The following is a 26,918-nucleotide window of genomic DNA, read 5'->3' on the forward strand; positions in this document are numbered from 1 at the left end:
AATTCGGAGACATGTTGTCAGAAGTTTATAGACTAAAAGAACAATTTACAGTTTACTCAAAAATATACTGTATCTATAAAGAGAAAAATCAGACAAACTTAAAATTTGAAAGTGGTCTCTTAATTTTTCCCAGAGCTGTATTTTGCAAAAAATTCTTGAAGCTGGATCAACCCCTCTTTTCATCCACATGTGGTTACATCTTGTCCTATGATCTCGTATCTCCAATCGCGTGGGTGAACTGGTATTTCTTTTTGTAATATAGATTTCAGTTTGCGGTTTCTGTGGAATATGGGTTGGAGATCAGCACCAATTTTCCTTAGGATACTTATGTATGTGACCACAAGAGGCGCCCTGTTGTCCCCTCTCTCTGTAATCCATGAGGCTGCCTCTTGGGATCCTTGTAACTCTGGATCTGTTCATCTATGACCAGTGGATGGTATCCTTGCTGTAGGAATGTATTCCTCAGTGATCGCAGGTGTAGTTTTCTGTCTTTACTGTCTGAACAGATACGGACCGTACCTCAGAGTTTGACTGTAGATGATGGATTTTTTTGTGTCTCGGATGAAAGTTCCATCTAAGGCCTCTTTCACACATCCGTCTGTCACCATCAGTCAAAATCCGCCGTTTTGCAAAAAAAAAACGGATCCGCCATTTTTCTTGGCCGATCCGTTTTTCTTCCCATTGACTTGCATTATCGGCAGATCTTGATGGATGGTCATCCGTAGGATCCGTTTTTTCACGGATCTGCCAAAACTTTGGCGTCCGCTGACATGACTGGACGGACACTGAAACTTTTTTTTGCTGGCCGGATCCGCATTTGCCCGGAAGAATTGCCTTTGCCGGAAATTAACCCTAAATCCTGTTCTGGCGGCTGAGAAATTCTCTCTCTCTCTCCTTTTTCCAGACACAGGTTCCTTTAAAATTCAACCTTACACGGATCCGTCAACACAACGGTCCGGTGCCACCCGTTTCTTTCAATCCGCCTGCAGATCCGTTTTCTGACATTTTAGCAGATTTCGACTGAGCTGAAAAACGGATGCGTGAAACAGGCCTTAGATACGCCGGACGTCCTGTGGACTTATGGTAAATTGATATTTCGAACTGAGGAAAGGGCAACTTGAAAACGCTTTGCTATCTTCTTATAGACTTCTTCTGCTTTGTGGGCCTCCACCATTTTTATTTTCAGAATGCTCGGCAGCTGCTTAGGCCTGTTTCACACATCCGTTTGTCACCATCAGTCAAAATCCACCGATTTGCAAAAAAAACGGATCTGCCATTTATCTTGGCGGATCCGTTTTTTTCCCCATTGACTTTCATTATCGGCGGATTTTGACTGAGGATCGTCCGTTGCATCCGTATTTCTGCGGAGCCGCCAAAATTTTGGCATCCGCTGAGATCACCGAACGGACAATGCAACGTTTTTTTGTTGTCCGGATCTGTATTTTCCTCTTTTGCTACATGTTTAACCCTAAATCCAATCTGACTGCTGGATAAAAAATCTCTCTCTCCTCCACTCACCGCCTCATCGCCCGAGATCTCGCCTCCACTCGCCGCGACATTGCCCGAGATCTCGCCTCCTCTGCCCGCTACCGCTACATCGCCGGTAGTCATTTTTTCTTTTCAGCCGCGGTTCCTTTAAAATTCCGAAATTGGCGGATCCTGGCGCACCAACGGTCCGGTGGCTCCCGTTGGTGTTTCATCGCCCAGGAATCCGTTATCCGCCATTTTAGCGGCTGCCAACGCACAGGAAAAACGTAAGTGTGAAACAGGCCTAAGAAGAACACATAGCTGCTGTTTTTGGCACAAGGTTAGAGGAGGCTGGGTTTTTATAAAGCTGTGATATTTGCATCACCTTGCCTTTTGCTAACGATGATAGTGAGTCATAACCCTAACAGGTTTAAGAAGGTCTAAAACCTTGGTCGAAGTTATCTGAGCACAGAAAACTCCAAGAATGCCCTAAATTTTGTATCGGCCCATTTTCATTTTTGTAATTTTTAAAATGTAAAAAATGACGATTTTTTTTCTGCCTAAAATACAAAGGAAATGTGTCATCTTTAAGATTAGAAGAGAAAAAGACGCGCATTCTTGCTATATTGGTGCAGACTGAACGTGGAGTTTTTTTTCCCACAAAATTGCAGTCACAAGGACAAACAGTCGCACTCACAGATGCATATTACTTGCATAGAAAATTTTTTATTTATTTCAATCACAAAAATAATGCTTCACCGCAGTTGAAGAAAAGTAAAAGGTTCCAGAAGTATACACTACCTTATCATAGGTCTTTCTCAAACCATACTTGTAGAGCAGTTCAGAGGTGATGAACGGAGTTGTAATATGTACTAGAGTCCCGTTAGGGGCTTACGTCATGTTAATTGCAGGAGTACACCTTTTACTTTTCTTCAACTGCGGTGAAGCATTATCTTTAAATTTAGGCCTTGTAGAGATCATTTCATCTTCAACTTGCGTAACTGTTCACAATAAGTAATTTTGACCAGGGGTGCACAAACTTTTACATGCCACTGTATGTAGACCTGAGACATGCAGCACCGTGCATCCTTTACTTAATTAATGGATACACTGCTGGTTGTGTTGCTGATCTTCTATGTACGTTTTATATATGTACTATGTCAGGAAATTATTCTACTATCAATAATTAGAATTTTTTCTTACCCTTTTAAGGTCTTCCTGAAGTTTCTTCAGCTTCATTTCCAGCTCTGTAACTTTGTCATTAAGATTTCTAGTAAAGAGATGACATTTTATTAGTACAGTAAATGTCACTTTGAGATCCAATGGTGTGAAATGCGTGGACCTGACAATTAAGGTGTTTGCCGCTTACCCTGATGCTGCTGGGAGAGAGCTTTGAGCTCCCAAATCATTTTTAAAAGCTTGTACCTGTTCTGTAAGAACACACAAAGTGTAAGAAAAAGTAATAATAATCTCCTTGTCACACACTAACACAAGCATCAGCATTGCTGGAAGTATCTTATTATGTAGCGTCACACTGGTATGGACGGACATATCTATATATGAAATGCCCTGTAGAGTAGCAGTGTGATTATTAGTAGTGACGAGCTATTGTGATCCTGTAAGGTGTTATCCAAACATGCTCATGTGCTAACAGGGTGTCTGCAGTGTGCTAAAAAATATATTCGAGTCCTCGCCGCTGAATATCTTGATGCTGTTTGACAGCATCAACACATGTAGGGATTTCCTGTTTGTTAGGAAATCCCTACATGTGTTGTAATGTACAATTTTTTTTCTTACATTAAAAGTGACAGTGGATCAAATGTGAAGACTTTTTTGCAAATACATGTCATTTGCAAGCAGAGAACATAACAGCTTGTAAAGGGTTAATCTAATAGAGGAGGAAACAGCAGCTTCTAAAAGGTTCCTCGGAGTCTTTCACTACAGACTCTCTAGCTAAATAAACCCAGTCAGTCACAGCTAACTGTAACAGGATTTACCTTTGCTGTTGCAGCTTTTAGCCTCCTCCCTCTGCTGCTTCATAACATGTAGGAATATATCTTATAGCTCTTATATAACATCATCCAGTATGAAGAAAGATAACGGGTTACATATACCCTGGTGTTATGAGCTCATTTTCTCCTTCACCTTTGATGTCCGATGAACTCCCTCTGCTGGTGAAAGGAGGTAGTGAAATTGATTTGGATGGGAAAAACCTGTCATCTGAACAGGTGGAGTGTGATTGGACATCCGGAATCTCTGAGTCGATATAAGGCCGCCGACGCCCTGCTGGGTTGCTGGTGATCCTCTCTGTTCTGAGCTCTGGCCTCCAGTTTAGTCCTGTCTACTAAACTAAGTTTTTGCTCTGCTATTGTTCCATGAGATTTTGTCTGGTTTACTTAGTGTTTGTGTTCAGCCAGCCCTGGTTGGGACTGGCTGAACTCCATTTTTGTCTCTGATCAGTTGATCTCTTTGCTCTGTTTTCAGAATATACCTGAGTGCTGATATAGTGATTTTGAAGTCTAGTGACTTCAGGGTCTTTTCTATCAGACGTGTTGGACATTATTTTTGGCAGGGTTTTTGCGTGATTGCAGTCAGTTGCTTTTCTTTCCTGTCCTATCTAGTTAGTGAGGGCCCCATCGTTTGCTCAGCCTGTCTTTCTGTCTGTGTTTGTGTTTTCATCTGTTTTCACCGTCAATACATGTTGGGGGCTGTCTATTGCTTTGGGGTCTGCTCTGGGGCAGTTTAGATTTCCCCTTTCTTTCTTTAGGTTTATTTAGTTCTCCAGCTGTGAACAAGGTGGCTAGGACCACCGTAGGAACACCCCACGGCTACTGTTAGTTGTTGTGAATAGGATCAGGGGTCTGCAATCCCCTAGCTACCAACCTCTCCGGTTTTCTGGACTTAGCTTGTACTTTTGTTTTTTCCTCCTCCGGTAACTCATTCATAACACCCTGGGCTTTCATACTGCACACTCCCAGTCTCCTTATCGCCTAACTCAGAAGCATGAAGCCGTACACAGCTGTCAAATAGTAAGACAGTGGAGAGCCACCTTTAGTCTTTCTTTCTTAAAGGTCTCTAAAGGGTAACGTTTCTCCTTGTAGAGAGTGACAAGACAGGCTTGGCATGCCAGAATAAGGAAAATTATATGCTATACATGCTCCTCTTGGAAATGAAATAGGCAAATTACCTCTTCAGAGAGGAAGAGGACTAAAACTGTAGCGCTACCTATTTGAAGTAGCAATACTAAAAAGTCAGTATATCAACTCTTTAACGAGCCTTTCAATATAACGTAAGATAAAAGCCAAACCAGAATCTCAATTTGTAGACACTGTGTTTCATGGTATTGCCTCTCAAAAGTGCAAAGTATGAGATCTGATTTGGCTAGGTGAGAGGCTCTGGACTGAGGTCTAAGGGGTATAGTTACTCATTGTGGAGAGTGACAAGCCAGGACTGGCATGTCAGAGTAATGAGACTTATATGACATGCAGGCTCCTTTGAGAAATTAAATATGCAAATTACCTCTCACATAGCCAAATCAGATTTCATACTTTGCACTGATGAAGGGCAATACCCCAAAATACTATGTTTACAAATTGAGATTCTGGTTTGGCTTTTATCCTAAGTCATATGGCAAGGCTCGTTAAAGGGTCAGTATTGACTTGTAGGATTTCTACTTCCAATAGGTGACGCTAGAGTTCTAGTCCTCTTTCTTTAAAGAGCCAAAGTTTTACTTTCTAATTATATAGATTTGACAAACGTTTTGTGTTTTGGTCTCTCTTCAATTCATAATGTATTCCAGGAGGTGATGGGTCCTCTTTAATTGTGTTACAACTTAGAATTTGCTTTGGGCATCAATTTTTTGGGCTGAATTATTTTGATTAATGTTGGAAACTTATAGTGTCAATAAGGGTCATGCGGAGGGAGTAAATACTTTTTCACAGCAGTGTATATGGAAAATTATGTATAAAAATATGTTTAAGTGTGTAAATGCCATAATTTTAAGATAATAATACTTCTAGTCTATCGCTTAATTCGTATGGTGGAAATCACATATTGAAAGCATAACTACAAGGGTAGCAAGCAAAGCAGATGTTATGGAACCCAGCAGCTGGTAGACCCACCTTCACTGTTAAAGGAGGTGAGGGGTAAGGCAGATATCTAAGTGTTAATGCAACTTGCACATAAAAATCAGGAAGCAAAAAAGGGAAAGACTGGAGAAGCAGTGAATACTGGAACACGTAAGGTAAGCATTAACCAGAGGTAGACATACCTATAAGGTATCTCTCTCTCTACAATTTGCTGATTCCTCTGCACTGCTGCTAAGTCTTAATCCTTTAAGAAAATACCCTTTTTTGTTTAAAATGGCAGCTTACCCTCTTTAGACATGGCTTCCAGTATGCTGTTACAGGCGAGGGTAAGGTCAGAAATACTTTGCCATTCATCTTCAAGTGACTGCGGAGGTGGGGAGAGTGCTGCAGAAACAAAATAAGCGGAACGCTAAAGGGATCGACACTGATAAAGCTGTTTAATGAGTGTTCTCTATCACTATCCCCTGACGAAGACAGAAGAAAAAGTAACACAAGCATTTATGACCTATTTGTTTTTCATATGAAAATCTGGAACTAAGAACTAATTGATCAATCAACGTTTTGTCGAATTTCCGTTTTTATTGTTTTTTTTTTTTTCCTGGTGCCCTCAACTACCATATCTCTAATCTCAACTCAAGACTTTGCCATATATTTCAATCACAAGGTCAACAACATTAGAGAAAGCTTCACCCCTCAGCTCATGTAACCCCTCTACATAATTACATAATGACTGATTGCGGTTTCACATAATTAGCTTCACCATTATTTCTGATGCAAAGCTTTCCACTGTCTCTAAACTACACCCATCCACTTGTACACCTAACCCACCCTTAATCTTATCCATGTGTTCATGCCAGCCCTAACCCATCTGTCTGACCTACCACTGTCCTCTTTCCATCCTCCTTTAACCATGCGACACTCCCAACCATTACATAAAGTGTTTTTCTCAAATTGTATGTTCAGGAGCCTTTCACTTCATTGTTGCTGGGGGTGGACACTCTTCCTTGAATGACAGTTCCTGTTCATGACCTTCGTCCTACTGATGAACTTATGCTACAGTGAGACATTATGGACATCCGTGTTCTCAAACCTACACTGTTAGGCCAAGTGCCTACGTTGCAGAAATGCTGCGGAAATGTCCACAACTCCCTGCCGCGAGTAAAATACATGCGGAATTAGCATGCGTTTTCCCGCAAAACACAAGCATTTTGCAAGCGTTTTTAGCTTGCAGAATGCTTGTGCTTTCCAAGCGATTTGAAGCATCACTTGGAAAAGTGATTGACAGGTTGGTCACTTTTCAAACATAGTGCTTTGACAAGTGTGACCAACTTTTTACTATTGATGCTGCCTATGCAGCATCAATAGTAAGAGATAGGATGTTAAAAATAATGTTAAAAAATTAAAAATAGGGATATACTTACCTTCTGATGGCCCCCGGAGCTCTCCCGCCTCTCAGCCACGCTGCCGGCAAACTCCGTTCCCAGGGATGCTTTGCGCGAAGGACCTTTGTGATGTCACCCTCGCGAGACCGCAACGTCATCTCAGGTGATTTGCGCAATGCATCCCTGGGAACGGAAGATGCTGGCAGCGTGGTTGAGAGGCGGGAGGATTCCGGAGGCCATCAGAAGGTGAGTATATCCCTATTTTTTATTTTAACTCTATTTTTTACAGGATTATGGTACCCAGGGCATGGAGGAGAGTCTCCTCTCCTCCAAACCCTGGGTACCATCCGCACATGAAGTGCTCACTTTACGCATGGAAAGTGAGACCAGTGATTAGGAGAATTGCCCTGAAAGCAATAACAGATGGGAGACTGTGAGGGGCGAGGGAGACTCCATTTTGGATTTATTAATTTAGGCCCAATATTTTGTCCAGATATCTTCCTCCACTCCTGAAGTGGCCCGCACCCTTGGGAGAAGTACACAAATCCCCAAAAGAACAGAACTTTTGCCAAATGGCCAGAGAATTAGAAGTCACATGTTAATGAAGGTGAGGAGGGGCAGAGCTAGGACCCCCTGCTGTGCAAGGCAGCCAACATCAAAGGAAGCTCCAGACACTTGGGCACCGATACCCAGAGATGAATTACGAGAGTACAGTGAATCTCAGGGGAAAGTCCAATGTACCATCAAAACCTCTATCTATTACTCTGTATATATTTGTAGCATCTACTGTGCCTTCCAGCAATTACAATGTCAATTAATTTTGGGCTGCTCTTTTATCTCGAAACCTGATTTCCCACAACCGTGAGTTCGGTTACCACTTATACGCTACCTGGGGTTGGTTTCTGACCCAATATAAGCTTGTTAATGAACCGGGCTTATATCTAATGAGGAATTGGTGGCAGCATACCATTCTGGTGTTATTGAGAGATCCTGGCAGTGACGGACCGGAGGTTTATATATATATTCCCGGCCTGCGACTGGTGATACACAGCTCTGACAAAAATTAAGAGACCACTGCAAAATTTTCACTTTGATTTTTCTCTTTATAGGTATAGTTTTGAGTAAAATGTAAATTGCTCTTTTATTCTATAAACTACTGACAACATGTCTTCGAATTTCCAAGCACTAAATTTTGTATTTATTTTCAGAAAATGAGAAATGGTCAAAATAACAAAAAAATGCAGTGCTTGCAGACCTCAAATAATGCTAAGAAAACAAGTTAATAATCATTTAGAAGCAACAATACTAATGTTTTAACTCAGGAAGAGTTCAGAAATCAATATTTTGTGGAATAACCATGATTTGTAATCACCGCTTTCATGCGTCTTGGCTGCTTTCCACCAGTCTCACATTGCTTTTGGGTGACCTTAAGCCACTCCTGGTACAAGAATGTAAGCAGTTCTTCGTTTGATGGCTTGTGGCTATTCATCTTCCTCTTGATTACATTCCAGAGGTTTTCAAGGGGTTCAGGTCTGTAGATTGGGCTGGCCATGACAGGGATTTGATGTGGTGGTCCTTCATCCATACTTTGATTGAACTAGCTGTGTGGCATGGCGCATTGTTCTGCTGGGAAAACCAGTCCTCAGAGTTGGGGAACATTGCCTGAGCAGAAGGAATCAACGGTTTTTCCAGGATAACCTTGTATGCGGCTTGATTCGTACGTCCTTCGCAAAGATTAACCTGCCCAATTCCAGCCTTGCTGAAACATCCCAAGATCATCACTGTTTCTCCACCAAATTTCCCAGTCGGTGCAAGACACTGTGGCTTGTACGCCTCTCCTGGTCTCCGTCTAACCATTAGACGACCAGGTGTTGGCCAAAGCTGAAAATTAGACTCATCAGAGAAGATTACCTTACTCCAGTCCTCTATGGTCCAATCCTTATGGTCTTTGGCAATCTTCAGCCTGGCTCTCCTTTGCTTCTCTTTGATGAAAGGCTTTTTTCTAGCTTTACATGAGTTGAGCCCTGCCTTTAGGAGCCTGTTGTGAACTGTTCTTGCCGTGCTCTTCACCTCAGCTGCCATTTTCCATTCCTTTTGTAGGTCACTTGATGTTATCCTGCGGTAGCTGAGTGACATTCGAATAAGATGACGGTCATCCCGGTCAGTGGAGAGTCTTTTTCGCCCTCTGCCGGTCTGTAGCTTTGTTGTCCCCAATGTCTACTGCTTGACCTTGTTGTAATGGACTGCCATCAGAAATTTTAAGGATGGAGGCAACATGACACTCACTGTATCCCTCTGCTAGTAAAGCCAGAATTGAGCCCTTCTTTTCCTCAAGCAAGACTTTTCTTTTCAACTCCTTTGGCATGGTTAACAGTTACTTTTTCATTCCTATTACTTTTGGGATTTTACTAGCACTTGTTTTGCCATCCAGCTTGTCCTATTGCAAGAGGATTGTGAACACCACAGTAGGGCTTTTTATACTTTCCTTCGTTAAATATTATTTGGTTCAGGTGATCACCTAATCAGAAGCACATTAAGTAGAATGAGGTGCCCTCTGGTTGGAATTCAACTGACACTGGAGTGGAATGGCTGTCAGACATGTAGAGAGGCTGATTGTTATAAAACTGTGCAGTGGTCTCTTAATTTTTGACAGAGCTGTATATACCGCCTGTATATACACTCCAGAGTATTCTCAAACCTACACTGTTATCAGTCTATTTTCATATAGAAATAACAGGGCCTTTGATCAAGCACATGGCTCAGGAAAGTGAGAGCAGTGATTAGGAGAATTGCCTTGAAAGCAATAACAGATGGGAGATGATGACTTGTAATTTTGCAGGACTGATAACAGTACAGGAGCTGACAGGGAGGTGAGTAGGTAACTGCTCTGCAGAAATTAATGGGCTGGAAAGAGGTGGCCAGGATTTCAGAAATTAAAGGGAATATGAGTCCTTACTCATTGTACAAAAATGTAAAAATACACAATAGCCATCACCATTTAAAGGAAAATCTATACCTTATTATTTGTACCATGATTAAGGACCAAGTTTGAAGACCGTTTGCGCTTTATAACTCGTGATGTCTACATTTTTACAGGATGAAAATGATGAAATGGTAAGACAGGATGTTGAGAAGGCTGAACTTTTAAATTCCTATTTTGCATCTGTTTTCTCTCAGAAAGGAAATGCAACATCAACTGTTATTCACTGTCCTATTAAGGGAATAGAAGAATCCAGGATATCTATAAACAGAAAGATAGTGAGGAAACACTTAGCTAACCTAAATGAATTCAAGTCTCCAGGTCCAGATGAATTACACCCCAGAGTACTGAAGGAGATAGCAGAAGAAATTTTTTAACCCCTCTCCATAATCTTTGAAAATTCTTGGAGAACAGGAGAAGTGCCAGAAGACTGGAGAAGAGCAAATGTTGTTCCTATCTTCAAAAAGGGGAAGAAGGTGGACCCAGGCAACTATAGGCCGGTGAGTCTGACTTCTATACCAGGAAAGATCTTTGAACAAATTATTAAACAACATGTATGTCAATACCTGGATAAGAATGAAGTGATTAAACAGAGTCAGCATGGGTTTGTAACTGATAAGTCATGTCAGACTAACTTAATTTCCTTCCATGACGGTATCACTGATTGGGTGGATCAAGGAAATGCTGTAGATATAGTATATCTTGACTTCAGCAAAGCATTTGACAAAGTCTCTCATACAATCCTTATTGAAAAAATGACTAAGTATGGAATGGACAAGGCAACTGTTAGGTGGATTCATAACTGGCTTAGTGATCGGACCCAAAGAGTGGTCGTAAATGGCTGCACATCCAGTTGGAAGAATGTCTCAAGTGGGGTACCACAGGGCTCTGTCCTGGGCCCTGTATTGTTCAACATCTTTATCAACGATTTAGATGAAGGAATTGAGGGTAAACTGATTAAATTTGCTGATGACACAAAGCTAGGAGGGATAGCTAATACTAGAGAGGAGAGAGAGGATTCAAAAAGATTTAAATAAACTGGAGAAGTGGGCAGCAACTAACAGAATGGTTTTTAACAGGGAGAAATGCAAAGTACTACATCTGGGCAATAAAAATGAAAAAAGCATATATAGAATGGGAGGAATAGGGCTAAGTGACAGCACATGTGAAAAAGACTTGGGTATACTAATAGATCACAGACTGAATATGAGTCAACAGTGTGATGCAGCAGCAAAAAAGGCAAATGCAATTCTAGGATGTATTAACAGAAGCATACAGTCTAGATCACGTGAAGTCATTATTTCCCTCTACTCCTCTTTGGTCAGACCTCATCTGGAATATTGTGTCCAGTTTTGGGCACCACATTTTAAAAAAGACATCAACAAACTGGAGCAAGTTCAGAAAAGAGCGACCAGAATGGTGACCGGTCTGCAAACCCTGTCTTATGAGGAAAGGTTGCAGGATTTGGGAATGTTTAGTTTGCAAAAGAGAAGACTGAGAGGAGACTTAATAGCTGTCTACAAATATCTAAAGGGCTGTCACATTGTAGAAGGATCAACTTTATTCTCATTTGCACAAGGAAAGACTAGAAGCAATGGGATGAAACTGAATGGGAAGAGACACAGATTAGATATTAGAAAAAACTTTTTGACAGTTAGAGTGATCAATGAGTGGAACAGGCTGCCACGAGAAGTGGTGAGTTCTCCTTCAATGGAAGTCTTCAAACAGAGGCTGGACAGACATCTGACTGGGATGATTTAGCGAATCCTGCTTTGAGCAGGGGGTTGGACCAGATGGCCCAGGAGGTCCCTTCCAACTCTATGATTCTATGATTCTACTCTGTATTTTGACATTTTTGTCCAGTGATTAAGTTGTCAGTCTGAAATGCTTTTGTGCTTTACAATTGGTGATGTCTATTGGTTTTTTTTTTAGGACTCAGTCTTAAACGCTTATGTGCTTTTTAACTGAAGTTGGTGAATAAAAGTGATTTTAACAGAGGATCCTTTAGATGGATACTTATCGTTCTACAATTTAGCTTTGACTTTTTCGTGCAACGGATTTCTGGTTGGGTGACCTGACATTTTTCCTGTTTTTGCCAAAAATTAATTCCAGGTACACGAAAGGTCAAAATTCATGACTTTTCTTTCAGTATAGGAAACTGCATCATAAGTACTTATTGATACAGTCATAAAATAAATTAATTCGCTCAGCCAAAAGTTATCTATCCCTCCAAATAGAAGCATTCACAACCAAATTCAGAGAACACAAAAGTAGCATTGAAATCTCTATGTTTTCTGGAGATAAGACCGATGCTGTCATATCAGTCTATGCGCATTCTCCCTAACAATATTACACTGTTAACCTTATACGGTTATATGTAATTAGGACGAGGTTTCGGAGATGAAGGGCCTGATTCATTATTACACTTGCATTTTCTCAATGTTCTTTATTTGCCCCAAATTCTTCTTTTAATTTTCTCCTTTTTTAAGTCCATGTTATAGGTGATCGGTGATCACCTGTTTTTTTTTTATGTTTGTGTTTGTGGTTTTATTTTTTCTTTTCCAGATATTTCAGCCTGATTCATCAATTGCGTGTTTTAAAAATAAAAAAAAAAAATTGCAAAAACATACTTCAGTCGCCACCTGGAAGGATTTTATGGATGCCTGAAATTTTTGCAAAAAACCTCTTGTGACGTTTTAACATTTTGTGCTACTTTTTACTATAAAATCATGCAAAAAAAAAAAAGGTAAAATTAAAAGAATTTTCAATTTTTTTTTGTAAAATTCGCCAACTTGCATGCACCCTGTTGAAGAATTTGGCGCAAAAAATGACTATAAAAACCCGCAAGACAAAATAAAAGAAAACTTGGAAAAAACTTGGACTTGGGAAAAAAAAAGTAAATGACGAATCAGGCCCAAAGGGTTTGAAAAGATTTTTTTTAAATTAAATTTAGATAGAACTTTAAAGGGAATGAGGCAGGTCCCGTGACCGGCTGCAACAGCTGTTTGGGACCAGATTTTTTTTTTTAATTTGATCATGTAGTTTACTAAAGTTGCACAGTTTGAAGAAACAACTTTTGAATCTGTAGTGTTGCATATCATAGGTTCCCTTTTAAATTAGTAGATCAGAGTTTGAGCATAGTGTGATCAGATTTCTCGGAAGAGGAGAAAATGAAAAAAAAAAAGTCTGTCTTCTCCATTCTGTAAGTCTGTGAAAATCGAAATGCACTCATAAATCATCAGAGTGCTATCCGATTTTTTTGGATGGATCCATTGACTTGCATGGCCAAGTGCGATCCGATTTATGGATGCACATCGTGCACACTACCATTTTGCCTCGGACAGACTAGGTCCGACGAGAAAAATCGGACGTGTGCATGACTCCATAAAATAGCATTGGATCCAGTGCGATCCTATGTTTTGCTGGCTCGCACTCAGACCGAAAATTTGATCATCTTCACAAGCCCTAAGAATGGTTAATCAACTTCAAAGTCCTGAACAGCAACCTTAATGTGGCACATGTGTTATATTGTATAACCCTACTGAGAAGGCTCTGTTCACACTTGGTTAGTTTCCCTTAGGGCGCAGACAGACGGCAGTATTTCTCATGCGAGGATCATATCGAAGTGCACGGACTGACCCATCACCTCACCTGACCGGAGTGACAGCGTGATGTAATTCTATGCAGCTGTCACGCTTAGGTCAGGAGAGCCGACGGTCAGTCCAAGAATTGCGATGCCATCCTCGCACGAGAAATGCTGCCATCTGTCAGCACCCTTACGTTCAATTTCTTTTACAAGGTCAAAAATCTGACTAACCCATTATAAGCCCCAATTAATAATTTGCAGGGTTTATTTGAGTTACTTTTCTTTTTTTTTTTTTCTTGTGGTATTCAATGATATTTTTTTGCTCTAAATTCTCCAAAATGTCTCCTCAAGCGGTTCATAAATTCTGAGCAAAATCAAAAACGTTCTTTATTTTTGTCTTCATCCGATTTCGCATCTTCTTGGCAAAATAAAAAATTAAGAACTGTGGCAAAATTTGCCAGAAAATATCTGCTTTACATAAAATCACTTCGGGGTTCAGAAGGGGGGAAGCTGCATTTGCACAACAACAAAAAAAATTGATGAATGAGGGAAAAATTTGCGGGAGCTAGAGTTGAGCGATACCGTCCGATACTTCAAAGTATCGTATCGGATGGTATCGGCCGATCTTTAAAAAAAGTATCGGTATCGCCGATTCCGATACCGGAAGTCCCATTCAAGTCTATGGGACTTCCGGTATCGGAATAAGAAAAACCCTTTCCTGCCCTTGTACAGCCTCTCTGGGGTCTGTACGGGCCTTTCGGGGGGCTGTGCCGGCCTGCCAGGGGGTCTGTGCAGGCTCCGGTGGTCTGTGCCGGCCTGCCGGGGGGCTGTGCAGGCTCCGGGGGGCTGTGCCGGCCTGCCGGGGGGCTGTGCCGGCCTGCCGGGGGGCTGTGCAGGCTCCGGGGGGCTGTGCCGGCCTGCCGGGGGGCTGTGCCGGCCTGCCGGGGGGCTGTGCCGGCCTGCCGGGGGGCTGTGCAGGCTCCGGGGGTCTGTGCAGGCATCGTCCGATGGGACTACAAGTCCCATCGGGCGATGCCTGCTACCATGACAGTGATTGACACATTAGCCAATGATGGGACAGTAGTAGTCCCATCATCCGGCTAATGTGTTAAATGTAAAAAAAAAAAAAAAAAAAATTACATGCTACATACATACAACATGCATACTACATACATGCTACATTCATACTACATACATGCTACATACATACTGCATGCTACATACATACTACATACATACTACATGCATGCTACATACATACTACATGCTACATACATACCACATATATACTACATACATACAATACATTCATACAATACATACATAGACATACAGTACATATAACATAGAGTAACATACTTACCAATACTTGTCACATTGTTCCCCGAAGCCATTGTCGTCTACGGAATAAATATTAACATAACAAACCACAAAAATACTCACCCACGATCCGAAGCAGTCCACGAGTGTGTCCCACGACGATCTTGGGTAGAGAACTGCAGCATCAGATGATGCTGCCGTTCTCTACGGGCTGCAGGAATCCAATGACGAAAGGTAGGTATCCTTCCGCACTGTATTCCTCCGCCACTTAAAAAAAAAAAGTCCCTAGTCTCACTTTATGCCATTGCTGTGTGGGAATTCAGCAATGGCATAAAGTGAGACTAGGGACTTTTTTTTTTTAAGTGGCGGAGGAATACAGTGCGGAAGGATACCTACCTTCCGTCATTGGATTCCTGCAGCCCGTAGAGAACGGCAGCATCATCTGATGCTGCAGTTCTCTACCCAAGATCGTCGTGGGACACACTCGTGGACTGCTTCGGATCGTGGGTGAGTATTTTTGTGGTTTGTTATGTTAATATTTATTCCGTAGACGACAATGGCTTCGGGGAACAATGTGACAAGTATTGGTAAGTATGTTACTCTATGTTATATGTACTGTATGTCTATGTATGTATTGTATGAATGTATTGTATGTATGTAGTATATATGTGGTATGTATGTAGTATGTAGTATGTATGTAGCATGCATGTAGCATGCATGTAGTATGTATGTAGCATGCATGTAGTATGTATGTAGTATGTATGTAGCATGCAGTATGTATGTAGCATGTATGTAGTATATATGTAGTATATATGTAGTATGTATGTAGCATGTAGTATGTATGTAGCATGCATGTAGTATATATGTAGTATGTATGTAGCATGCATGTAGTATGTATGTAGTATATATGTAGTATGTATGTAGTATATATGTAGTATGTATGTAGCATGCATGTAGTATGTATGTAGTATTTTTTTTTTTTTTTTTTTTTTTTTAACATTTAACACATTAGCCGGATGATGGGACTACTACTGTCCCATCATTGGCTAATGTGTCAATCACTGTCATGGTAGCAGGCATCGCCCGATGGGACTTGTAGTCCCATCGGACGATGCTTGCACAGACCCCCGGACATCAGCACAGCCCCCCGGCAGGCCGGCACAGCCCCCCGGCAGGCCGGTACAGACCCCCACAGGGTGCACAGACCACCGGCAGGCCGGCACAGCCCCCCGGCAGGCCGGTACAGACCCCGGGCAGTCCACACAGCCCCCCGGCAGGCCGGCACAGCCCCCCGGCAGGCCGGCAGAGACCCCCGGAAGGCCCGAAATGACGGCGCATCATGATGCGCACACACCGCGCATCATGATGACGTCAGGCCGTCAATCAACTGAACTTCCGATTCCGATGCCGAATTCCGATATTGAAAAAATATCGGAAGTCGGTATCGGAATTCCGATACAGCAAGTATCGGCCGATACCCGATACTTGCGGTATCGGAATGCTCAACACTAGCGGGAGCCCAAAACCCTGTCCACAACAGTGAGCGTAAAAAAAAAAGAAAGATGCATAGAAAATGGACTTTTAAAAGAATAGGATGCAAATGAAAAACACCAAAAACTAGACTGATAAAAAGGCACAAATGTAATAATAGACAGTAAATTAAAATCCAGGTTTTATACTGATGTGAGCAATTTTTTTTATTCTCGTAAACTAGAACTTTGTATTTATTTCAGATAAAAAGAGAAAATAATGACTTAGTGATAAAATATAACATGTAATAGTAGAAGATTCTTTGCTGATATAAATATATACATGAAATGATGAAGACTGTAGTAGGAATTGCGCTTACTGGGTTTGGCACGTTCCTGAGCAGAGTGTGCAGGAGACAACGTCTCTTCCTGGGCAACAACATCGGAATCAGTCATTTCTGCCTGAGGCTCCTCAAAAGTGTCATCCATCATCTAGGAAGTAGAAATCGCTGCTCTGCTTAGTACAATGACATTGGGGGTTTTATGTAACGAATAGTGACGAGCGAACGTGCTGGGATAAGGTGTTATCCGCCATGCTCGTGTACTAACCGAATGACTTTGGCGTGCTCGTAAATTATGTTCGAGTTCTCGCGGCTGCATGTCTCGCGGCTGTTCGACCCCCGAAACACATGCAGGGATTACCTGTTTGGTAGGCAATCCCTTCATGTGCTGTAGCTGTCAAACAGCCGCGAGACATGCAGCCGTGAGAACTCGAACATAATTTACGAGCACGCCGAAGTCACTTGAGTAGCATGGCACACGATCATGCTCCGATAACACCTTATCCGACCACGTTCGCTCATCACGAGTAACGAATTCTGCATGTCCTCATTGGAAAAATGAACATCGCGTAATTGATTATTTCCAGCACTATAGTCATAATTATACAAACCAAGGCTGCAGTGTAAGGCTATGTGCCCACGTTGCGTGTTAAAACGCACAAAGAAAACCGGACTCCTTCCCAGAAATCGCGCGGAAAAAAACGCGATTATGATCGTGATTTTGCCGCGATTTTTGCGTGCAATATTCAAGCACTTTCCAAGCGATTTGAAGCATTGCTTGGAAAGTGATTGACAGGTTGGTCACACTCGTCAAACATAGTGTTTGACAAGTGTGACCAGGTTTTTACTATTGAGGCCGCCTATGCAGCATCAATAGTAAAAGATAGAATGTTAAAATGCTAAAAAAAATCGGGGTATATTTACCTTCCAGCGTCCCGCGCTGCATTCCCGGGCCTCAGCGTTCCCAGTAATGCCTTGCGAGACCAGTGATGACGTAGTCTCGCGTTGCTATAGCGATCTCGCGAGACTACGTCATCACTGGACCGTGCCGCAAGGCATTACTGGGAACGCTTAGGCCGGGAATGCAGTGCGGGACGCCGGAAGGTAAATATACCCCGATTTTTTATTTTTTATTCTTTTTTTTACAGGGGCATCGTACCCAGGGCCTGGAGGACAGTCTCCTCTCCTCCACACCGTGGATACCAACCGCACATGAGACGCTTAACTTCCCGCATGGTGGGCATAGCCACATGCGGGAAGTAAGCGATTCTCATGCATTCCTATGGGTGCGGAATCGCGGCAATTCTTTGCGATTCCGCACAAAAGAATGAGCATGCTGCGATTTTTTTCCACGATGCGATTCCGCCGCGAAAAAAAGCGCAGCATTAGCACAGCATGTGCGGAATGCCATAGGAATGCATGGGGGGCGTTCTGTACATGATTTTTAAACGTTTTTGCGCCGAAAATCGCTCAAAAACGCTTAAAAATCGCTACATGGGCACACAGCCTTAAAGAATAATCCAGTGACGGCCATCTTTACAATAAATGTTAGATCGGTGCGATCCAACTTATGGTAGTCCTACCATTCAGCTGTCTGAAGGGGCTACGCGGCTCCTTTTATTGTTAACACCGCTCCGCACTGCACCACAACGTACTTTTAGGCTACGTTCCCATGCTGAGTATTTGGTAAGGTTTTGATGTTGCAGATTTTCTGCGCTTATTATGTAAATTAAAAGGAACAAAAAACATTGGGTACAATTTTTTAATGGTTTTTTTTAGATCAATAGCAGCATTTACTGTGTACCCTACGTTATTTATACAGTACAAACTATTACTTTTGAATTACAGCAGGGTATTTGCTCATTTTGCTTCTATCTTGGATTTTATTATTTAGAAATAGTTTACTTGCGCTCTTGACAGCGTTTTTATTGCATTTTTGATCACGGGGGTTTCGGCTCTTTTTGGAATGTCATGCTGCTTTGTTTTTCATATTTGCTTGGTATTTGGATTTGACAAAACATTCTTGATACAGTCATGTGTGGATTACATGCTTTATTTATTGCATTTCTGCAGCACTTGTTTTTTTTACCCCCAGATTTTCTGCATCTAATGCGATTCCAGGGGAAATAGCTGCACATAAATCTCAGCGTGCAGGAAAGAAAAATTGACATGTTGCGGATTTTAAAAAAATGTACTGTAGGTCATATTAGGCAGCGTACAAATAAAAAAAAGACAGCGGGCATGAGAGTTCTAGAAATCACATCCACTTTGCTGGAACAGTAAGACACTGTGTTTTTTTCTGCAGAAAAAATACCTAGTGTCAAAAACTCATCGTAGGAATTTAAAGGTAATCTGTCAGCAGGTTTTTGCTATGTAATCTGAAGGAGAGCATGAGATAGGGGCTGAAACACTGACTTCAGTGATGTGTCACTTATTAGGTTGTGTGCTGTTGTTTACTTACAATGAAGGCATTATCACTGCCCAGACTAGCTGCCTTATGCCAAGTGGTCAAACCACACCCCCTTCTCTGATAAGCAGCTCACTGTCAATAGACAATGTACAGACAGAGCTTGGTTTTATGAGTCCTGCTAGATGCTACATCTAAGAACGCTGTGCCTCAACTGTGCTGCTCCCTGTAAACTAAGTGACACATCATTGGAATCAGAGTGTCTTGTCCTAGATTATGCAGCTTTTAGATGACATGGCAAAACCCTGTTGACAGATTACCTTTAACCTTAGTTGTAGCTGTGCTTGGTATTGCAGCTTTGTTCCAATCACTTGTAGGGATTGCATCATCTTCTTCTGCAGGAGCGCACTGCTCCCCTGACACTTGGCTTTCTGCCTTTTGGTAGGTATTTTTTTTCTGCTTAATTGACAGCTTCGATTGACAGTTCGGACCCAAACCGTGTGCTCTCTGATGCTGCTATTTGAGGAATGGTGTGGAACAGAAGGTGGACAGGATTGGGAGCTTAGAGTGCACTCCTGAGATCCTGGCAGTGCACTCCATAGATCCTGGCCATGTTCAGAGCAGCGCTTACAAGCTCTATCAGAATGAGGTGATGGCCAATAGCCTAGGCAATAAATAGTAAACAACAGAATAAAAAATGCTTTTATTCTTGAGAACTGAGGGGATTATTTAATAACGAATAAATTGCAAAGTTGCTGTTTTTAATTTTTATGATAAGAGTAACCCTTTAACAGTCAGACCCCCAAAAATCTAATACTGCTAGCCTTTCTTAGGGATATCTAATCAATTTAAAAAAAAAAAAATCAATTAAAGAGGATAATTTATTAAACTAGCCCACTCAATTCTAGCAAGCAATGGATCTCACCACTTCATCTCTTGATGGATCTGGTTGAGGAATAATATCTGGTGGAGCCAAATCCGATTTGTTGAACCTTAAAATAAATAAATAAATAAAAAATAATATAAAAATTAAATTCACCCACTTTCTAAAAAAAAAAAATCTGTATTTTGATCAATATACTTCAGCATGATGTCAGTACACAGACACTGAACTAGAGGGGTTGCAATGTGTTAGGATCCTATGGCAAATCTGATTACTATTTAATAACATGACATTTCAGTCATTTCCTTACCACACCAATATTAAAACTGTCAAATCTGTAGAGTTTCTTTACACTTTAAAGTCTCATTTGTGCCTTTTTTTTTGCAAATAAGAAAAAAACTAACCGTTCTGTGCTGGATCCAATTTTCATCCATTTTTAGACGTGACAATTTTTACCATCAGTCATAGAAAATCCAAGATTCCGAGGCACCAGAGAAAATGGGTATAAAACATAACCTTTATTCCATTATTCCATTCTTGAAAATCACATGGTGAAATACAATTGAGGTAGATGACTGAACCAACGTTCAGCCGAAATGGCTGTAATTTTTATTGTATTTCTGGCTTGAAAAAGGCCCTTTTGGGCCGAAACGTTGCTTCACTCGTCTACCTCAATTATATTTCACCATGTGATTTTTAAGGATGGAATAATGGAATAAAGGTTATGTTTATCCCCATTTTCTCTGGTGCCGTGGAATCTTGGATTTTCTATGGCTTTGGACCTTGCAGGGGGGTCTAACCGAGTCAGCACGAAGCCACCTGTGGTGCATGAGGTCTCTTGGACAAAGTAATTTTTACCATCAGTGTTTTATTTGTTTTTCTCGTATGCAACCCCCCCAAAAAAAAACCAAATATTTCCAATTTGTTTGTTTTTTTTCAATATAGGCAATCTAGAGAAGATATACCGCAACACTCATCTGCATAAAAATATCGATAGACTTTCTTCCAAATTTTCCAAAGTGCAGCATGGTAGCCAGTGGAATACTAAAAGGTACAAACAGCTGTTTCGCTCCCAACAAGCGCTTCTTCCTGGCACCAAAGAGCGAAACAGCTGTTATCTGTACTTTTTAGTATTCTACTGGCTACCCGTGCTGTACACTTTGGAAAATTTGGAATAAAGTCTATTTATATTTTTAATCGGTTGAGTGCTCAGTTTATTTTCTCTATATTACCGATATAGCGGGACCGTCTATATACTTGCTGAGCACCACTTAATTTTAAAGGGATAACGTTTTTGAGGTGTGCTGGTATCTCTCTTCAATACTGCCAATTTTTTTTCACTGACCTATTCATTGCCGAATATGAGCTGCAAATTGGATCAAAAATGGTACTCCAAATGGGTACATTCATTGCAGCTGAAGACAGGTGATTCGACTGGGGTAAAGCCGGGGTTTGGAGGTCACCTACATGCAATTTTTTTACAGAGGTTCAGACAAATCCCCCAGTAAAGTGATTTGCAAAATTTTATAACTTTCCATGTAGGAAAAACGCTTATTTTTAAGTCCACCGAACCTGCAGATTTCTGGTGGACGGTGGACCATCAGATGTTTATAGAGGTCTCTCCCAAAGAGAAAGATATAGCAGTCTGAATTTTTGACTTCTGAGTCTTTTCTTTTCAAGGAAAATAAGCCAGTGCCAGAAGTATGTGGCAGAAGCTTTCTCCTCTCTACCCATGTTGACTTGAATGCTTGGCTGAGTTGAGCTGTCGTGTATGGGGGAGTCGGGAAAGATAAATGTTAGTTGAAAGAACGTTTGGCAACCTGTTATCTTGTCCGATCAACCAGCTTAAAAACTTGAAGTTGCCTTTACAACGTTCTTATTAATACATTGTAGTATTGTCAATGAATTAATTTCATTTCTATTATTCTTTATTCATGATATTATGCTACCTGAACTCCGTCCTCTCCTCCTGAACAGATAAGGTGCGCAGGATGTTCTTAGTCTCTGGAGCAGTTTCTGCTTTTCTCACAATCACGTCCTCCTTCTCTATGTCCCCTTCTGAGCGTCTCATAATTCTCTGTTCTTGCAATGACTTTACATATAGCTCGGAGAAACTCCTAAAGACCACGTTCAGCAAAGGTTAGGACTCGCGCAACTCTTGTAAACACGACTTGGCTCCTCCGTCTATACTTGTACTTTTCTTACCTGCGGGGCTTCCCGGCTTCATCAGGAGGCAGAGTGGTTACTGTCACTTTTTTTGCACGAAGGAAAAGGCTACGGACATCTTCAGGGGTCAATGAACAGAAAGGTTGACCACAGATGGCAACAAGCCTGGCCCCTGGACACAATCCTACAGTCTCTGCCATGCTGAATCTTTCCACATCTATCACAAAGCCACCAGAATCAGCATTAAATCCGAGCTGCCCAAGACCGTTCCTCAGTAGAGGGATCTCACGGGTTTCGCAGCCACCGGAGACTACCTACGGAGACAATGGGGACAAAAACAGTACATAAAACAATTTATGAGATAGGGATGTTGTTTTCTCATGTCATTCTGTCCATTACTTTTTAAAAACTTTTTCTTTTCACATTCTGACTCTATAATTCACCTCATTCTCATTTTGATATTGTAACAATCTACCAAATAATATTAAATCTAGCTAAAATTTGAACTGGGGAAAAAAAGGTAAAATAATATTGAGAATTATAAGATGGAGATTATAGATTTCATTTATAATCCCAGATCTGCTTAAAAAACGATTTTAATCCCTTAAACTTAAGGACAAAAAAGGTCTTAAAGGATTATCCCCATTACCTTAAATGAACATTATCTGATAGGGCTTGTAAAAAGAAGCACTTTTGTAATTTGCTGCTCATTAAAATTTGCAGCTCTTTTTAAGATATCAACACTTTTCTTTGTTTACAGTGGTCGGTCTCCAAGGCAACGAGTTGTAAACAAAAGGAAAGAAAAGTGTTAATATTTCAAGAACGGCTACAAATGTTAATAAGCAGTTGTGGCGTGGCTAAAGGTTGTATAGTCGATGTGAGGTATGTGTCTCAGAGATGGCTTGTCTCTGTGATGTAAGCCCAGAGTGTTTTCTTTAGTGCACATAAGCACTAAAGGATGTCACTATACTTATATATGTGTTCAAGGACCTGTGGTGATGTCACAGTCAAGTGACTAGTCAGCTGGTGGGTTCGTGGGTGTGGCTATACCTTTATAATGTAGACTACTACTGAAACACAGAACTGTATGTGGGGAGGGATAAGCCTCCTGTGTGTGTTGAGGCTCCAGGACTGAGCCTAAAGTACTGGACATTTGGACTGTTTTTTGCCTGAGCTAAAGGCTATTTCTTTTGTTCTCTTTTGTTTGTGGGTTTGTGGAGCAATAAACCTTATGAACTTTACATGGAACGTGCCTCCTGATTGCCCCCCATTGCACCTGAGTGAGTACAATCCCTACAATTGCTGGAGAATGCGGGCAACGTTCCCAGCAGAGACGTGAGACTGTTACTGCATGTCCTGGGTCAAGTTTGCAGCAAGCCAGCAAGCATTGCCTGGAAAAATGGAGGACCTGCTGAAACACCTGGTACAGTCACAGCAACAGGAGACCAACAGGCTATTGTTGCAACAGATACAACAGAACCAGCAGGAGCAACAGCAGCAGATGCAGCTTCTAGCAACCGCCATCCAGGGCAGGACGAGCGCCCCAACCTCAGGTCTGGCTGATGACACCCACGTCAGGAAGGCGGTAAGACACGCATTGCAGAAAATGACCCCTGAGGATGATGTTGAGGCCTTCCTGATGGTATTTGAGAGGGTGGCTGAGAGGGAAAAACTTCAGCCAGAGCAGTGGGCAGAGGTACTGGCACCATACCTGACGGGGGAGTCCCAGAAGGCGTACTATGAATTCACTTTGCAAGACGCTAAGGAGTATCCCAAACTAAAGGCTGAGATTCTCGCATATTTGGGGGTGACAATGACTGTCAGGGCACAGCGAGTTCACCGCTGGGCCTATCACCGGGACAAACTGCCTCGTTCCCAAATGTTCGATCTGTTGCACCTGGTCCAGAAATGGCTGCAGCCAGAGTCTTCTACACCTGCGCAGATGGTAGAGTGAGTGGTGATGGATCGGTTTGTGCATTCACTGCCGAGACCCCTACAGACTTGGGTTGCCCAGGGTGATCCCCAGAATGCCGATTAGCTGGTCGGACTGGTCAAGAGATACCAGGGGATGGAAGGCACCTTGGGGAAGCAGTCCATTCTGTATTGGTGTTCCAGCAGGGGGCGGAGTCCCAAAATGGGGTGGTGCGTCCAAGGTCAAAAGGGGCGGGGGAAGCTGTGCCCAAGGACCCCACGGGTGATGTTATTTGTTGGAGGTGCCACGGGCCAGGACATATAGCTGCCCGTTGTCCCCAGACCACCGGGCAGATGGACTGCAGCATGGGACGCCATAGTTCATACTATGCATATTCAGCCTGCAGTGTAAACTCTCCACCTAACGAGGGGCCTCAAGCGTGTCACGTGAAGGTGAACGGTCAAGAAGTAATGGCGCTGCTAGACTCCAGGAGCTTGGTGACCCTTGTAAGGGCCACTTTTCTTCTCAACCTACTCCCAGGTAAAAAGGTCGGCATTCGGTGCATACATGGTGATGCAAAGGTCTACCCTATGGCCAGAGTGAACATTGAAATGGCGCATGGCACCGAGTCCTATGAAGTTGGCTTCGTTCGGGACTTGTTGCATCCCATAATTATAGTCCGGGATTTCTGTCTGTTTTGGGATCTGTGGGGTAAGGGTTCTGAGGTCGCTAGCAAGAACAGGGAACCAATAAACCCTAATAAGGTATCGCCACCACCAGAGGCAGACGGGTTCCCTTTTTGTGTCCTTGTGGGGGATGAGGAAGTGTCCCCTGTATCTGACATTCCGGAGTTAGGGGTGGCCGGTGAGAATTTTGGGACTGCCCAACATAGGGACCCAACGCTGAGGGAAGCCTTCATCAATGTCACCGTCATTAATGGGGTTGCACAGGAGCCAGGGGCGGACACAAGATTTCCCTATTTTATGATGAGTGGGGAGTTGTTATACCGGGTCACGAAAATAAGGGAGGAGTTGATAGAGCAGTTAATAGTACCAGGCCCCTATAAACGGAAAGTGTTGCACATGGCCCATTCACACATCTTTGGGGGACACCTGGGGGTGTAAAAAATGCAGGAACGGGCTGTGCAGAGGTTCTATTGGCCTGGGTGTCACCGGGAAATAGTAAACTATTGCAGATCCTGCCCTACATATCAGTTAACTGCCCCCACCTCTCATTTCTGGAACCCCCTTGTGCCATTGCCCATTATTGAGGTGCCATTTGAGAGAATTGCCATGGACTTGGTCGGTCCCTTAGTTAAATCAGATCGGGGCCATCAGTATATATTAGTCATTCTAGACTATGCCACATGCTATCCTGAGGCAATTCCCCTGAGAAATTCCTCTGCGAAGAGTATAGCCCGCGAGTTGTTCCATGTGTTTTCCCGGACGGGTTTGCCGAAGGAGATCTTGACCGACCAGGGGACACCTTTTATGAGCAAAGTGATGAGGGAGTTGTGCAAGGTTCTGCAAATCTCCCAGTTGAGGACTTCAGTGTACCTTCTACAGTCAGATGGCCTTGTTGAGAGATTTAACAAGACACTGAAGAGCATGCTAAGAAAAGCCATAGAGAAAGACGGTAGAGGCTGGGATTGTCTCTTACCGTATCTGCTGTTTTCAATCCGTGAAGTTCCCCATGCCTCGACGGGGTTCTCGCCCTTCGAGATTCTGTATGGCCGACATCCGCGAGGTCTCCAAAATATAGCCAAGGAAACCTGGGAAGCCGAAGTCATGCCCCACAGAAACGTCATTGAGCATGTGGCACTGATGCAGCAGAGGATTGTGAAGGTGATGCCAATCGTGAAAGAACACCTCCGCCAGGCACAAGAAGCTCAGGCCAGGGTCTACAACCGGTCAGCAAAAGTGAGACAGTTCAATCCGGGAGACCAAGTTCTCGTGTTGGTTCCGACAGTGGAGAGCAAGTTCTTGGCCAAATGGCCAGGGCCGTATGAGGTCGAGGAGAAGTTTGGGAGGTAAACTATAAGATTCACCAACCAGGAAGACGGAAACCATACCAGGTTTATCATGTCAACCTCATCAAGCCATGGCAAGATAGAGAGCTAGCAGTAACTCCGTGCTTGCTGGACAACTCAGAAGGTGAGGTTGGAGGGGTTACTACAGCGGAGATGCTATCGAAGGCCCAGAAAGAGCAATGCTGGGAGTTGCTCCAGAAAAACAGGGACCTGTTTTCAGAATTGCCGGGGTGCACAAAGGTCGTTGAGCACGAAGTTCTGACAGAGCCACATGTGCGGGTCAACTTGAAGCCTTATCAAATTCCTGAGGCCCGTTGAGAAGTAATCTCCAAGGAGGTGCAGGGTATGTTGAAGTTCGGGGTCATTGAGGGATCCAAGAGCGGTTGGTGGAGCCCGATTGTCCTGGTCCCAAAACCTGATGGTGAATGGAGGTTCTGCAATGACTACCGGAAGCTGAATGAGGTCTCCAAGTTCGACGCATATCCCATGCCACGCGTTGATGAGCTCATCGAGAGACTTGGACCTGCCAGGTACATAACCACCTTGGATTTAACAAAGGGATATTAGCAGATCTCCATGGTACAGGAAGCCAAGGAGAAGACTGCATTTTCTACACCAGACAGGTGCTTCCAGTTTGTCCAGATGCCGTTTGCCTGTAGGGAGCTCCAGTGACCTTCCAGAGGGCTATGGATAGAATCCTTGCGCCTCATAAGCTATACGCTGCAGCGTACCTGGATGATATCATCATCTTTACCCTGGACTGGGAGAGTCACCTGGAAAAGGTCCAAGCAGTGTTTGATGCTCTAAGGGAGGCGGGTTTACAATAAACCCGAAGAAGTGTGCCTTGGGTAAAGAAGAAGCCAAGTACCTGGGATATGTAGTGGGGCA

At 42.7% G+C, this 26,918-nt stretch overlaps 1 protein-coding gene and 1 long non-coding RNA gene across 3 annotated transcripts in view; one reads left to right on the forward strand and one right to left on the reverse strand.

The window, feature by feature from the left end:
- Window positions 1–26,918, forward strand: part of LOC141092369 (uncharacterized) — a 198,384-nt gene that overhangs the window by 150,139 nt on the left and 21,327 nt on the right. The gene's annotated exons all lie outside the window — the stretch shown is intronic.
- Window positions 1–26,918, reverse strand: part of SIPA1 (signal-induced proliferation-associated 1) — a 58,325-nt gene that overhangs the window by 8,947 nt on the left and 22,460 nt on the right. The window contains exons 7-13 of one of the 2 annotated variants that reach the window (XM_073578456.1): window positions 22,129–22,403; window positions 21,873–22,040; window positions 19,966–20,032; window positions 16,673–16,784; window positions 5,841–5,939; window positions 2,837–2,897; window positions 2,671–2,737 (exon numbers count right to left, since the gene is read on the reverse strand). In XM_073578456.1, coding sequence (XP_073434557.1) covers window positions 2,671–2,737; window positions 2,837–2,897; window positions 5,841–5,939; window positions 16,673–16,784; window positions 19,966–20,032; window positions 21,873–22,040; window positions 22,129–22,403 — 849 coding nt within the window. The remainder of the gene's footprint in view (window positions 1–2,670; window positions 2,738–2,836; window positions 2,898–5,840; window positions 5,940–16,672; window positions 16,785–19,965; window positions 20,033–21,872; window positions 22,041–22,128; window positions 22,404–26,918) is intronic. The other variant, XM_073578457.1, reaches the window with a different exon arrangement.

The sequence above is a fragment of the Dendrobates tinctorius genome, unplaced genomic scaffold (genome assembly GCF_039654945.1).
Source record: "Dendrobates tinctorius isolate UK_male_01 unplaced genomic scaffold, ASM3965494v1 ptg000059l, whole genome shotgun sequence".
NCBI classification, from domain to species: Eukaryota; Metazoa; Chordata; class Amphibia; order Anura; family Dendrobatidae; genus Dendrobates; species Dendrobates tinctorius.